The sequence below is a fragment of the Lissotriton helveticus genome, chromosome 10, assembly GCF_964261635.1.
Source record: "Lissotriton helveticus chromosome 10, aLisHel1.1, whole genome shotgun sequence".
Taxonomy (NCBI): Eukaryota; Metazoa; Chordata; class Amphibia; order Caudata; family Salamandridae; genus Lissotriton; species Lissotriton helveticus.
In genome coordinates this window covers 991,525,143-991,541,320 of record NC_136071.1, presented here as the reverse complement: position 1 = coordinate 991,541,320, position 16,178 = coordinate 991,525,143, and the positions used below count along the sequence as shown (strand labels likewise).

Genomic DNA, 16,178 nt, shown 5'->3' with positions numbered 1-16,178 from the left:
ACTTCACACTAACCTTCACATTAAAATTTAGAAGTGACATAAGGCCAGACTTTCTCAGTGAATTCAACCCCTTGTTTTTCTGAAGATTTTGATGATAAAAAGGGATATAGAGCACATTTGGCCTTAAAACAATCTTTATCTTACAAATATTACTTTGTTGCTGAATCTTCATCTATAAAATTCTGGCAAACCCTGGATAAAAACATTGAAATGATCAATAAAGCTACTAATCGTTTTTCTACCAGTTTTTCACTGACCCTGATTCTAAATACGAGAAATGTGCCTTCTCTAACAAAAAAGCGAAACCATTGAACTCTTTAGTTCAATGGCTTTGACTTTGGTGGCAAGGACTACATAACCCTCAACACACCTCTGACGTGTGGCAATTTTTGTTGGGTGTGCACCCTGAATATCGGATCCACAATATCAGGGATACAGAAGTCCAAACTATCAAAGAAATATTGACAAGTAAGTCTAAATATTCTATACCTATCGTCTCCACATATACAAGGTAGATAGATTTGGCATTAGGAATAGTAAATCTATACGTCCGTTTATGCATTTACTGTTAAATATTTTGTTCCTCAATATTAGTCCTCTATATTTTAGCATCTCTATTTTGTTGGCGTTGATATTCAGTAGTACACTCCTTTTAATGTTACCTACAGAACAGACATAAAAAGCTGGTTGCTTATTTCAATAATGCAACTAATATTATGTATGCTCATTTGCAATGTGTTTCTGCATCCAATTTAACATGCCACAGATGGAAGAATTCCATAATCCGAAGTTCTTTCCCAAATAAAGCAGCTCAAATGTTGTACAAGGAAAAATTACCCAGTAGGTTCCATTCATGACAACATTTTTCAACTAGTTCTTAATGCAATAGCACAAGGCATAACACCGCAAACCTACTCTGTACCTGATCCATAAACATTTTTGGCAGATTGGGATGGTCATGGAAGAATATTTTTGATTGCTAATCGTGTCATTGAATGTATCCTCCTCTGGTGGCCAACCTCAACCAAGAACTTCTTAACTAACGGTAACTCTGCATCTTTCTGACTTTCCAAACCCCATTCCTTTTCACAACTAACTCTTTAACATGCTTCTAGAGAATTCACCAAAGCCACAGCACACTTATCATAATCATGTCATAAATCAATACTTTTCTCTGTACAGGCAGGCAAGATAGGCAATCAGCCCGTACATTTTACTTTCCAGGAATGTGTTTAACATCAAATTAAAACTCCTAAAGGTGTTAACTTGTTTCATTGCCACTCAGCATGTAACCTAAAGTTTATGGTCAGTGAAAATTCAACATTTCTTGCCCCCAAAAAGTGTTCTGAATCTCTCTACTGCCCACGCTCATGGTAAGGCCTCATGTTCAATGGTGCTGTAATATAATTTTACACCCTTTAGCATATGAGAAACGAAACCCATGGTGTGCTGACTGTGGTGATGCCACTGGGTTAAAACTGCTCTAATGCAAAGATTGTTCTGTACAAATACAGGAATGTTTCCTTAAAAAGTGTCAATGCAATGTACTGTAATGCATATTAAATCTCAAACGCTATCATTCACAAGCAAGAGTGCAGCAGCCAAAAATGTTGACTAGTCGTAGTGAGCTGAGATAAGGGAGTTGTCCTTTAATGATCAAAGCACACTTAAAACCCTCCTCACCAGACAATGCTGGGACAATGTTGGCAATAGTCCCTAAAGGCTACTGGGCCACAATTAGGTTTGGATGGAGCTGGAGGAGTAGCACCTTTGTAAATCTGCAGTGCTCCTGCCCTGTCAAACTTGTGATTTCTCTGCTCAACTCAGAGGCAGTGAAGTGCCAGGTTTATAATGTCAGGAACATATTTGAAAAGGTGTTGCTTTGATGGTCCACCATGCAACGTGGTGCAAAAATGCCACAACTCCTACAATGTGATTTATCAAGCCATGCAACCTCCCCTTGCTTGACCATGAGTGTCTTCATAAATCCAGAGACAACATCGCTGAACGCTAAAATCACGGAGTTGCAATACTCTGCCCCAGGGGGGCGTTCCATGGGTGGTGCGTGGGTGTTCCCACACAACATCCAAGGATTTTTGGGCATTCACAGAATTACCATTACTTGTAGACTTGGGAATGTGCCACAATGCTACACCTTCCTAGAGGAGGTGTAATGAGGAGAACTATCATAATTTCTCCTCCTTTTTATTTCCTCTTTCTATGTGTGCTGGATTGTTTTTGCGCAGGAATGTATCCCTTCCTGAGCAAAAGCAATCCTGCTTATAATGCAAGTACCCTTGGTGCAAGAGTGCCTGCATTGGCACTAGGCCGCAAATTGTGCACCAGCACCGGGAAAAAGTATGAATGTGCTGTATTTTGGAAATGGAGACTGAAATATGGGAGTAGCTTTCAAAGTGCTAGATGTCCGACCATTCCATTTTTGTTGTTGTTGTAGTATACTTTATTCAATATAAAATATCATAAAGTAGAACAAACATAATTCATTTGTAGAATATCCATCATTACATACAACAGATAAATATATAAAATGTACGTTAAAAAATATTTACAATAAAAACCATATAAAACACATCTCCTAGAAATAGCAATGTGGAAACAGCGTTAGACTCTAGACAACCTGACTCTTAGCATGCCTGAGCAGCTTTGTACGTGACGACCAGGCGCAACCCAAGTATTTGGCCAACCCGCAAACCAAGGTGAGGGAAGAGACATCGATTCTAAAAGTGCGCAGCGCCACTCTATACTCCTCAAAACCCAAATTTTTACAGATTGGTCTTAGCCATTTCCTCCTTGCGGCCCCATAGGCTGGGCAAGCAAAGAGGAAATGGGGAATAGATTCATTGGGGGCCCGGCATCCAGGACAATTAGCATATGTCGCGGTGCGCTTATTCCAGCCTGCTACCAAATCGTTGAGCGGGAGTATTCCTAACCTGAACTTCAAATAGAGCAGTCTATCTCGTGGAGACTGTATAAAATCGAGATATTGTTTTAGTTTGTCATCAAGCTTTTGCTCTAAAAACTGAACCGTAAGGATCCCCCGGTTAGGTTTATGGGCCTTCTCGTTTTTCACCCAGTCCCAATATCCTTTCTAAATAGTTTGCTTTGCTGGTGGAGTCTGGTTGAACCATGCAACCCCATAACCAATTTCTGTTACCAACTGCTTTAGTTTACAGATCCACTTGATCTTATTGCCAGTATCTAAATTAATGATCTCATTCAGCGCAGCGGCATAAGTGGCCAGTTCAGGGGTGCTTCTTAAGGGCACCCAAAAAAGTTACGGACGTAATCTTACAATGTCTTTAATGGAACGCTTTCCCAGATCTTTACGAAGTGGTATCAGTGGGGTTGAAGAGTGAAAAGAAACCAAACCTCTATAGAACTTATTTTCTGATTTCTGGAGGTCACTGATGTTCTCAACCCCCATAATTCCGACCTGTAGAGTGCTGAGGGTAATGCTTTCCCATCATAGACCACGAGGGCTGGGGCTTCTGGTCTACTGGTGGAAAGCCGCTGTTCTCTTAGAATTGGCCCGGACACCCGCTTATGCTTGAGGAGCATTTTGGCCAGATGGGTGTTCCACTTCATCGAGCTGTTGACCCGAATACCCAGATAGTCAAAGGACTCTACTATGTCAAGTGGTATGCCATTACGTGTAATCCCATGCCTAAAGCGTTTAGATGGGGATAGGGTCATCAGTTTTGTTTTACTAGTATTAATCACTAGACCCCGTGAGTCGCAGAACTGACTAAACCTGTCTAGCAGTTTTTTTAGGCCACTTGGACTTTTTGACATCAGAAGAGTGTCGTCGGCAAAAAGGAGGGTAGGTGATTTCTCCTCAGCCAGGGTTGGGGCATCTGTTGGGTCCTCTCTCAAAGGGTCTACCACCCAATTGACAAAGAGAGAGAACAATGTTGGAGCCAGCACACAACTCTGGCGAACCCCCCCTGTTCACCATTCCATTTTGCAAGTCGCAAATTGAGACCCGTAATTTGTGACTCACAAAGTGGATTTTACAACAGTGTCTGAGATACAGTTTGCAATACCCTAATGGGTCGCAATTGCCCTGCCTCATTAATATTCATGAGGCAGGTCGTAATTTGCAACCCATTGGGAATAGCCAGCACTTACGGAGATGGTGGCCTGCTGGAGTCAGCAGACCACCATTTCTTTGACTGCTTTTTTAATAAGGCAGTTTAAAAAAAAAATGCAGTCCATTTTCCTTAAAGGAAAATGGGATGCAAATCAAAAAATAAAATGTACATTTTCATTTTTTAAGCGCAGGCAGGGGTCCATGAGACTGCTTTTAAAAAATATTTGCTTCCACATTCAAAAAGATTTACGACTGGTCTATCACCAAATTTCCACTACCAGTAATTTGCAAATGTTTTGCAACCACATTTCGTTCGCAAAACATTCATACATGGCACTGCGAGTCGTTATTTGGAAGGGACGCCCTTGGCATGCCCCTTCCTAATAGCATGTCACAAACCCTATTTTATGAGTTGGTAATAGGTTACTGACTCATAAAATAGGATTAGTACATGCCACAGACCTATTCAGCAGTCGCAAAAGTCCAAATTAGCTGTTCGCGACTGCTAAAAACTGTCATTCATTTGGCCCAACATTCTTTCGTGGGAACTGGAAAAGTACTATAATGAGTACAAGGTCATATTTCTCAACTGTTCTTTATGTATTGTTTATTAGTGAACTCACCTTGGGGTTAGTCAGATTCCCTTTAGACCTAGAGAGGTAAAGACCTCTCTTGTCATCTCTGATTGTGTGGTTTCAAGATATACATGAGTCATTACCTACAGAACATATACATGACATCTTACCTGTAGAACTTCTACAGAGGTACTGATGCTGACACCTTTCTTGTTTCCTTGATTCAATAGGATTTCCCCTATCCTTAGTTTAGTAGAGTGGGCAGCAGACGTTTTTAATCTTCTCCATATATGGGGAGAAGGATTTAAACCATTTGTCTAGTCATCAAATTCTATTCCTTTTTATGTATAGAAACTACAGATGTTTTTATTTGCTCCTTGCTGTTGAGGACCAATATTATACTCCACCGTGGTATTCCTTTGTGAAACTTGTATTTTTTTAGTATGTTCTTGAGATTGATTTACATTAGTCTGGCTTTGAGTTTGCAATACATTTTTTATCTTCAAGTTACTGACTCAGATGTTTCGTGCGTGGTCTTAGTGGTCACACTGTACCTTAAGATTTACATTGTTGCTAATCCCTTTTCCTCTCAGGCAACTAAAAAGGTTTTTTGACCAGAGTGGCAGTTGAAGGAATGGCCCAGGGTGTTCTCACTCCTCACACCTATGATGAAAAAGCCCTGCACACTGGCAAATTCTTGTTTTGTACAGAGAAAACATATTCCTGCTTTAGGATTTTGTTTTCTGTACGGTAAAATGTTTGTTGAGTTAACATTTTAAACAAAAGTGCTTGATTGGAAAAACTTCACTGATATAAAGGGGAGCAGCCATTGCTGCACATCATACAGTAGCCAAGACATCTCTATCAGGCAAGTAGGCACCTCTAAATAGAGGAGACAGTCCATGGCCCCCGGTGGGTCGATAGCCGTGGACTAAATGACTCCAACTGTTGCATTTGTGACTAGGATGTCATCTCACTGAAAAACTGTTACAAATTGTATATATTACAATTGTAATAGTAGAAGGAATCGAATACTTTTTCCAGAATTATGACAAGTAAATATATTGTCAAAATGAAATGCAAACATAATTGCAACCTTACTTAGTCATACAGTGCTATACAAATACTCTGGTGCATCTTCACAGAACTGTACCAAATAGATCAACAGGAGGAGCCAGGTTGGAGTAGGGTGTTGTATCGACGGTCAAACCCCCTCCTCATCTGAGATTTGAACAAGAGAGATACTGAGGGCTTTCGAAGCAAGCATTTCCAGAAGGAACTTGTAGCACCTGACTATGACACAGGTACAGGGGCGGCTCCTCGGCTAAGCCATGGGAGCGTAGCCTCACTGCCCACAGGGCAGTGTAAAAATAAAAGAAAATTATAATAACTCTAGTTATTATAATTTTATTTTTAGTTTCATCAGGCTTGGGTGGGCTTGGCTCCCTTGACATCAAGAAGGAGGAGTGGTTACTGCACTCTAAAATGCACATGATGCTTTGGCTGGCTGTCTTGGCTTGACCAAACTGTCATGCTAACTTTGCATGTTCTCCACACTGGCTGCTATACAGCCTGTGTGAAGAACATGCCCAGGCTCCCAGTTCCCATCTGAGTGCGGAACTACGGCAATCATATCAATCACAACGCTGCATTGCAGCTTTGTGATTGGCTCAGTGAAGCTGGGTGCTTACCAATTACAGCGCTGCATTACACTATTGTGTTTGGCACAGGGGAGCCTGGGTTCTTCCTGGAATACACGTGGAGGAGACACTGCCCCATCCCCTGTCCTGCTATCCCCCATATCATTCCAGCCACCACTGCACAGTTAATCAGTCTGGAAATGGTAAAAGTGAATAAGTGAAACAAAATGTTATTTTAATTGTATTTACAACAGGAAGAAGAACATCCATTAAAATTGTGCTATTCCCTTTCTATGCAATCATTTATCTTGTGTTTTCTGCTCCTTTTAGGATAATTTTTCTGGGGATATTGAATTTAGAGACACCAGATTTGTGTATCCAACAAGACCAAAGGTCCAGGTTTTGCAGGGACTTAACATACGTGTTAAGAAAGGCCAAACTCTTGCCCTGGTTGGATGCAGTGGCTGTGGAAAAAGTACCACAATTCAGCTCCTTGAAAGGTTTTATGATCCCATAGATGGACATGTGGTAAGTCATGAAATTACTTCTTCTGAATTGTAAACATAAGTTTTTCATTTCGCTCTAAAAAAATTCAGAATATAGTGAAATCTTACTCAGTCGCATGTATCTATGAATTAATTGGCTAAGCAATGTAAATCTAAAGAGCCAATAACCACCAATAGTTTTAGGGCATTTCAAAAAGATCTATCTACTCTGATGACTTTGTTCTTATTTCCAGTTGTAATTGATCAATTGGAGCAAATAAATTACCGTCAGGCGTTTATATTTATTTTGGGTCTTTCCTAACTCTCTGCCATCCTTGTGGGATAGAGAATTTCTTGAAATATATTCTGGTAAAATGCTCCCTTAGGTGTAAGAGAAAATAGTTGATTTCAAAACAGTCCAGCAATTTGGCAGACCACCCAATGGCCCCTACCATGAAGTCCAACCTCAACTCTTGGGCATACTATGCTCCTTATACTCTCCCAAATTAGAGTGCTTGTCCAGAATTTTTGTTCAATAAATAACAATGCACAACATTCTACTCTCAAAAGTGAAAAAATAAAATAATTTCCCAAATTTTAACATATGGTTCTTAAATGTAATGACTTCTGAATTATTTCTAGGATTTTGGTAACAACATCATCAGTGTACCCATTATGATCGGTGCCACTATGAAAATATTATAGATAACTGTGTAACCCTTGTGTCCTTTCCTATAAAATTCTCTACACATTTAGCATAGGAACAGGACTCTTTTAGAGCCCATCAAACAGACCTAGGTCAAGCCCATGTTAAATATACCTTGCATGAATTAATAGCCAAACAAAACATGTAAAAATATGACAGGGTGATATGTACCCTGAGACCATCCACCTTGTTAGTTTTTTTAACACTTTCCAGGGTCCCAAACTACTTTGAAGATTAGTGTGTATCCTATTTAAAAAGGGTTTAACTTTCTTAATCCAGATCCCAAAGTATATTGTACAACTCATAACGAATCACTGAGCTTCACCTTTGTACATACAAATATATAATAGGTGTGAACCATGCTCTATGATGTGGAATGCCACAACAAGTGGGTAAGAGCATTTCTTCAAAAGCAATGGGAGATTATGAGACGGTGTTAGTGTATTAGTGTTTTTTCTCAATCCCGAGTGTGTTGTTTTTTTTATAAATTGGGAGCTTGATTTATTTATTTGCCTTTCTCCACTCCTCTGTGAATTAGATTATACTTCATAAGTAAGCACAATTTCCTCTTCTAAATTGGACAATTGCCCCACCATTGTTTGAGTGTTAATAGCTTACCACTAAAAACACAGTTTCCCCAGAATGTGACTGTCAGGCTAATCCTGGTCAATCTCATAGACATCATTATGCCATCATTGACGTCCGACTAATATCTCGCTCATAAGGAATGTTGCTAATTCAAACTTTATTATTATGATATATACATCTGTTGCACTTTTTCCTGCATATTTCCATTCTGAACTCATATTTCACATTATGACATATTCACTTCACTATTCTAGAAAGTTACACAATGCCTCTGCTCCATGCAAGCTTTCTTTTTTTGTCATAAAGGTTGATGGTCAGTGAAAGAGTAAGCCTGGAACTTGGGTCATTTGCTTTGTCAATATTATGCAATATGCACAACTTTTCCGGATAATTCTACAAAATGCTGTTTTGGCATTTTGTGCCTATTTTAAGTCTAAATGACTCCTGCATGTGATGCGAACAAAAGCTTCTTGCATTTTATTAATTTGTGTTTTCTATGTGCTCTAACAATGGGATACTTACCAGAATGAAGCCTCCATCATTTAATTTGGTACAATGATGTAATCTGATGTATTTCACATAATAATTCCAATGCAAATTCTGAAAAACTATGCAAGATTCAATCAAATAAACAATAAGTAGATTTGTGGGGAACTTCTTGTCACCCATGAGGATATCCAGGTACTGGCAGGGTCCAGTTGATTAGCCAAATAGCCCGGTCTACAGGGACTTTCATAACTCTGGGTAGAGATGGGAAGGTCTGTAGATGAACCAGTAGCCTGTTCCAGGTATTTCCTGCTAGGTAGGAGAAGAAGTAACCCCTGAATCTGCTATGTTGGATGCAGGAGGAGAGTTAGAGAAAGGGAAGCAGAACTGAGGTGTCGGGTGGGATGATGGAAGTTCAGGTGGTGGTTCAAGTAGGCATGTTGCAGTTGTATAAGCTGGCCAGGAGCTTGAACTGCTGTCTTTTCTGTGCAGGCAGCCACTGGTGTACCCTGAGGTAGGGGGTGATGTAGATTCATCTAGGGAAATCCAGGATGAGTATGGTTGCAGCATTCTTTATGGTCTTTAGTCATCAGGGTAGGTGTACTGCTAATCCTATGCAGAGCACATTACCATAATCCAGGCAGCTGGAGATGAGGGCCTGGCTGATGGTATGTCTTGAGTTTTGGGGTAGCTATTTGAATCTCTTGCAAAGCATGCAGAGGATGAAGAAGCAGGGGGAAGAGGTGGAGTTAACCTGGGACATCATGGTTTGCTTGTCATCCTAGCATGGATAGTGAGAGTAAGAGTAGGTCCGTGTTCTGAGGGCCATCAAGATGCATCTCATGACAAACATTTGTTTATGAAAATCGGAACCTCTGGCTTGTGTGTGTAGAGCTTCAGGCAGTTATCCTTCATCTAGCTGGCAATGCCTGTCATGCAGTGGTGGAAGTTAGTCTTTGGAGAGGGAGAGGATGAGTTGTATGTTGTCGGCATAGGATATGATGTTAAGTTAGTGATTTTAACAATGCTAGCCAGAGGGGTCATTTAAGTACTGGAAAGGATGGGACTGAGCGAAGGTTCTTGGGGTACTCCACAGATAATTTCCTTGGGTTTGAAGATGAAGGGGGGTAGGGCAGACTTTTTGATTTCTTTCATTGAGGAAGGAGGCGATCCTTCTGACAGTTGATCCTTGGATGCCTATGTTGTGCAGTCTTGTGATGAGTGTGTGGTGGGAGACCACATCAAAGGCTGCTGAGAGGTCTAGGAGGATCAGAGTTGCATTCTCTACTTGGTCAAGTAGTACTAAAATGTCTTTGGTAGCCACTATGAGGGCTGCCTCAGTGCTTTGCTTACTGCAGAAATGAATTGAGAGAAGTTGAGAAGGAGATTCCTTTCCAGATGTGAGGAGAGTTGCTGGTTCTTTGCTTTTTCTCATACTTTGGCCAGGAATGGGTGCAGGGAGGATGGTTGATAGTTGATGAGTCTGCAAGGGGTCCGCCAACGGTTTCTTTAGTAGGGCATTGCCTTCTGCATGTTTCCAGTCCTCAGGGAATGTGCCCATGTCAATTGAAGCGTTGAACAAGGTGGTGAATTTGTGGCTGGTTCTGGCGTTGTCTTCGTTGAAGATATTGGTGAGGGCAGTTAGGTCCCCTGAGTATCTCCATTCAGTTAGTCGGATGTATGAGGTGTTTCCTTGAAGAAGTTCTGAACTTGGACTGGTGTTTGTAATTTAGTAGTTGTTGGCATTCTTGTCATAGGAGATGTTTGCAAGGTTGTCACAGAGTTCTTGTGAGGGAGTAATATTGTGTGTTATAGCTGAGGGGTTGGAGAATTATTTGATGATGATGAAGAGTTCTTTGCTGTTCTTGGATCTTGAATTGATGCATGGGGCTAAGGCCCTTTTCTTCTATTATCTCAACTGTCTTGAACGAGGTCGTGTTGGCTGTGTCCCTACTCATACACCACGTTCGTTTCAGTTGTTTACAGTGTCATTTAGTGGTTCTGGGGTGTTTGGTGGATCTTCTGTTGGTGTTGTTGCCGATGGGAGCGACCCTGTCAGCGCATTTGGTGATCCTAAAGTTTCTGATGTTCTTGTCTAGGTTATTGGAGAAGACGGGATTAGTGGTGTTGAAGGCATTGATGCATGTGTTCTTTGAGATTTTACTCCAGCTGTGGTAGGGGGCTTTGGGCAGACTTGAGGCAGAGGTGCGTGAGATAGTAATCTTGAAGTGGACCATGGAGTGGTTGGTTCAGGTGAGGTTTTTCGTGAGACTGATTTGGTTGCTGGAGGTGAAGACAGGGTCTAGCATAATGCTTGCTGTGTGTGTTGGGTCATGGTTGAGCCGGGTGAGCCTGATGTTGCTCATGCTGTTAAAGAGGTTGGTAGTGTTGATGTCATTCTGGTCATCGAGATTGAAGTTGAGGTTGCCAAGGAAAATGTATTTGTTAGCGTCTATAGTGAGGGGTGCGATGAAGTCACAGATGAATTTGCAGACAGCTGGCTGTGAGCCTGGACGACTGTAGGCATGGGTGCTTCTTATGGACTTTTTGCAATCTGTTTAGAGTCAGAAGTTGAGGTGTTCCAGTGCTGGGGTGATGTTGACATTTGTGGTGGTGCATTAGATGGATTTCTAGTGTATTATAATGATCTCGCTGTTAGGTTTGTTGATGCGATAACGGAGGGTGATCTTGTATCCTTTAGGTATTGCAGTGGTGAGGCAGAAATGGGGTTGAGCCAAGCCTCAGTGACAGAAGATTGCAATGTCATGAATACAATTTTGTTTGTGTTTATGGAAGATACCTTAAGAAGACTCTAACCCCATTTCTGAGGGCTTGATTTGCTAAGAAGATTCTGGGAGTAGGTGTATCTTGCAGTCCTGAGAGTTGTTGAATATCTGGAAATCCTTTTTTACAATTACAAATCAGCAAATAATTTCTTAAAACACAGATGTTACTGTGCTGTCTGTTATGAACTATGAACAACCATCATGGAAGGGAAATGTGATGGGATGTTAAGGAAACTAAGAGTAACTGTGCTGAACACTTGTTTTTTTTCTCATACAAAAATGTAAGGAAATATACTGAAACTCTCATATTCACCTATTTGTTAGTCCCATCATAAAAGACAAACTGTAACCATGTTGTATTAAGTAATTGTTAGTGGGATTACTGCCTTTAATAGAAGGAGAATGTAGGAAATGGATTCAGCCCATTTAATGACCCATGTGTTTTTTTTGCTTTCTGACTACCTTTTTTCAGATTGAAACTATGAGTGAATCTCACGAACTGAGTCCCACTCTTGGTAGGTTTTATGAAAATGAGAATGCTAACCACTAGCATCTGTGTTTTAGGATGAGGCTGATGCTGCTTAGCTAGGGTAAGAAACTCCTGGCTGCTTACACACAAACATATGAGCACCAGTGTGTGTGCTAATGTACAGGATGAGCTTGTGAGACTATCATCTAGCTCAGCCAGATATGTGTCTGCAAGCAGACTGTTAATGGAGGGGCCCTTCAGGGATTGGTGCTGACCTTGTATATGCTGGATAGTGTGAGTAGGCATTTATAGTGTAAGTCTGCAGTGCTTACTGAAAGGATTTTGGGGTCACTGTATTTTACCTTAGGGTAAAATATGCACACTTCACAGGTTTGCCATTCTAACGTCTTGTAAGCAGGTATACTGAGTGAATATCCACTGTCACTTTTGTGATAACTGTACTACTTATGCCCCTTTGAGAGTTGCATTATTTCCAGGGCTCAGCCAAGATTAGATTTCAAGACTTTGTGACCCTTACTAGGCCAAGTTAAGTACCCTGCTGGACAGCAGGAGGATTAAAGGTCTCTTCACATAATAAAGCCATTAAAAGTGCAGTGTCTAGTTCCTGGAAATCTGCTTGTGTTAACTGTTCACATTGCACCTGGGTTGGACAAACAAAGGATCAACGCCAGACCTCCTGAGCCAAACACAGGCAGCTGTGTCACTTGGGGCAGGGATGTGGCTCACAGGGAAAGCCTTTTCATAGATCACTTGAAACCACCATTGTTAAATTCATTAGAATGCTGTGCAGGAGGGTTGGGGCATCGTTGGGTACAACATCCTGGGATTAGATAGAGGTGCCTACCTTCCAAAACATTCCACCTCCACTTAAAAATCTCTTCTCAAGGGAGAGACACTTCAGAGGACACTGGACATGGGTGGGAGTACAGCAAAAGAATGCCCATATGGAAGGAGAAGCCATCTTACCCCACTGAGAAGATGGATTAAAGGACTTTGAGTCACCCGGCATCCAAGAGTATGATGGGGGTCTCCAGGGCCAGTGGCAATGGCTTCTAAAAGCCCTCTGAGGAACAGTAGAAGAAATAACCCAGCTAGGTGACCCTAAAGGGTTTCGCTGGGACTTCTTTGGACTGGCCCCTGACTCTGTTGCTGTCACACAGGGGTCCTGCAAATCATGCAAGGCCATGGAGCCTAAGGAATGCAGCAGGAAGGTTGAAGAATGTGGATTGCTGCCGAAGATCCTCACCAAGCTAGAGAGAACATCAGGAGCCCAGGCAGAGGACAGGTCTGTTGAAGGGAGAAACAAAATTCCAGAAAACAAAACTGCATTTGGAGGACAGGGGACTGAAGAAAATATTCTTCTGGCCCTGAAATGGTCCCCAAGAGCAAAACAAAATCAATATTAACGGAATTGGCCATATGGGTCTGAAGAAATAGGCCTCTCAAGTGTAGTACTCCAGCGATACCGAGTGGGAAATGAGTTGAGTAAAGCAACATTACAAAAATCCTAAAACTCCCCCTGAGAGAGCAAATCCCCCAGGTGCTGGGGCAATCAGCTTCATTGACAAGTTTGGGGGTAGGGAGCTGTGGTGGGCCCTCTTTCTCAACTACACCTGGCCCATAAGGCATGATGTCCTAGAGGACATCCCTTGAACAGCAACAAGTGCAAGATGCAGTGTCCGCCATGTGCCTTTGTCAGGGAGTAGGGCATACAAGCATATTGCCTTGTGTCCCCTGGCAGGACAGGAAAAAGTTACTCCCACCTCTGGGAAACAGCCTAAGTGACACATTTTACTCCCACCCAGAGCAGGGACAGGAAAGAATGTTGCTGGCACCCGCAATTGCTCATTGAAGGTGGGCAGGGAAACCGAAGTGTCTGTGGAGGCCTTAGATCTCCCCCTGCAGCCACCAATGTGATGTACACCTTGGCGTCTGAGTAAGCACGGGTACCTAGTAATGAAAGAAATGCAGCCTGAGGCCACAGTATTATACAAAAGAAACTCATTGCAAGGGTGCTGAATATTTATTCACACCTCAGACTGTGGAGTGCCACATTAGCCTTCATGAGGGCTAAAATATTTGTATATGAGCTTTCGTGGTGATCCACTAAGGGCAGGGGCATCACCCAACGTTATTAAAAAAGTATGGTAGAGGGCTGCAGAGAGTGCAGCAGTCTCCTGAGAAGATGCCGCACCATAATCTCTGCGGGGGTTACATGAGTGGCCCAAGAGAAATTTGCTTGCTTTTAAATCTGGAGCTGATACATTTACAGTTAGGTTGTGGATCATGATGACCTCTGTTGGTTGATCCTAATACTGCAATGGCAGCAGCATACACATATAAATAAGACGCTGTGACACATGGTATTGAATCTATAATGGTTTATTAACAATGTTGATGATTGACAATGTAAGATTTATAATGAAAGGAACAGTATCCCTATAGATTCCAATGGTGTTGGAATGTTGGATTATAAATAGGGCTCCCGGTTTTCCGGTTAAACAGATTTTTACATATAAATACAGACGGAAAACACGTTTTCCTTTATCTGTATTTATATATAAAAACGGGAAAATACTAGTATATTTTGTCATGAACATCAATAGAATCACTCCCCCAACCATCTGGTGTCTCCCCCTCCTTAGAGGGTTAAGAGGTGTCAGCCTGGCTGAGACAGCTTCCCACAGCTGCACCTGAGTACTTCACAGGTCTTTGAAAGACTGTTTACTTATTAATGAGGCTTTGTTCTTTCACCCCTTAGCCCCTGCCTCTTCAGTCTGCCGATTGCACCAGCACCCATCTTTTCCTCGCAGACTGGGTTTTACAAGGGCACCTTCCCGGGACAAACCATGCAAAAGGCCGCGCTGCTTTTACGGCCTCTTACCGCCTCCCACATATGGCTCCCACATATTCATCACATGCACCCTTAAAATATTATTGTAGCGTCTATTAATGCGGTTCTAGAGAATGTCTGTCACCGCCACCGAATTCAGCGGTGGCATCCTCATTACCAAGAAATTGAGAGTGGGTATATTTACCTGAGATATTCCTTTTCACTGCGTGCTCGGGCTTATTTTGCAGTACACAAAATCAATCAATTTATACGCGTACCAGATTCATAAGATGTGTCAAGTAAATCATAAATATTTAATCAAATACTACAGTGCTTTAAATGAGTAGGTACTATCCGGTACCGAGTACCCGCACTTCTTTAATTTGATAGGGACAGTACCAGTACTTCTCAGCACTGCTGCAATACATTTGACATGAGGGTAGCTGCTCTTCTCAGCAGCAAACAGGTACTGTAAATAGTGAACACCCGCAGTTCTATATTTTCATTGAAACTGAAAGCACTGAATACAATCAGTTTCAAAGTCAGGTGCTGCTGTTTTATAAAACGTACAACTCAACACTTGAATGAAAATATACTTGCATTTCATTGGCCTTTATGTGTTTCACATTTTACTGCCTTTTAATTTCCCGTGCTACTATACCTGCTTATTTTCAAATCTCTCAGGTCAGCTTTCCTGGCCTTCTATCGGCACCTAGCCCCCATGTGCCTCATCTGGGCTTCAAACTTTTGCTCTCTTGTGTCTCGCAGACTGAGTAATGACTCGGTTACTCACTCGTCGTCATTATTACAATGATTCTTGCTCTTTCTCAGTACTGTCTTTACTAAATGTCCAGAGGCTTTCAACAATACCTAACTTCAAGACAAAACAACCTCATTTTCTTTTTTTCTCACATTCTAACATGACTTCAGCTCCACTGAGTCATACTGTTACCCCCAGCAGTGTTCTATCGCGACACCAAGGTTGAGTGTTATGATATCCCAGGAAGGGAAGGCTCATGCACTGAAGGGTCTTAGTAGGAAATCAAGCCAATACTACGCCATCACTCTTCCTCCCTCCAAAAAGTCATTCTGATACAGTAGAGTCGGCAATACTCACAGCTTATTCACTCTACTGGGGCAGAAACTCCTTCAGATAGCAACTGACCTTATAAATGCTGCACTGACAGGTGTGGGGTACATTCAATGATTGTACCGGAGTTGCGGTGAGAGGGATACCGGGGGAGATTGGGAATGAAAGTTGGAACCTAGAGAGCCTGTAATGCAATGGGCCAATCTTGGCCCATGGACAAGCTGCAATAAATTGAAGGGGGCACAGGTGGGCTTTGCTCTGAGGGACCATGTACAGAGCTGAGCTTGAAGAGCAATGTGCTGAGCTGAAATCAGTCTACCTATGTCATCTATACCTACATTAGCTGTATTACAGTGATTAGTCTGGCTGTGTCCTGAGAAAGAGGTTT

The 16,178-nt window shown here is 41.9% G+C and overlaps 1 protein-coding gene across 3 annotated transcripts in view; it reads left to right on the top strand.

Annotated features, from left to right (window-relative positions):
* The window catches only part of LOC144784709 (ATP-dependent translocase ABCB1-like), a 916,046-nt gene that overhangs the window by 837,004 nt on the left and 62,864 nt on the right, over window positions 1–16,178 (top strand). For all 3 annotated transcript variants that reach the window (XM_078663661.1, XM_078663660.1, XM_078663662.1), the window contains one exon: window positions 6,657–6,854. In XM_078663661.1, the coding sequence (XP_078519787.1) occupies window positions 6,657–6,854 (198 nt within the window). The remainder of the gene's footprint in view (window positions 1–6,656; window positions 6,855–16,178) is intronic.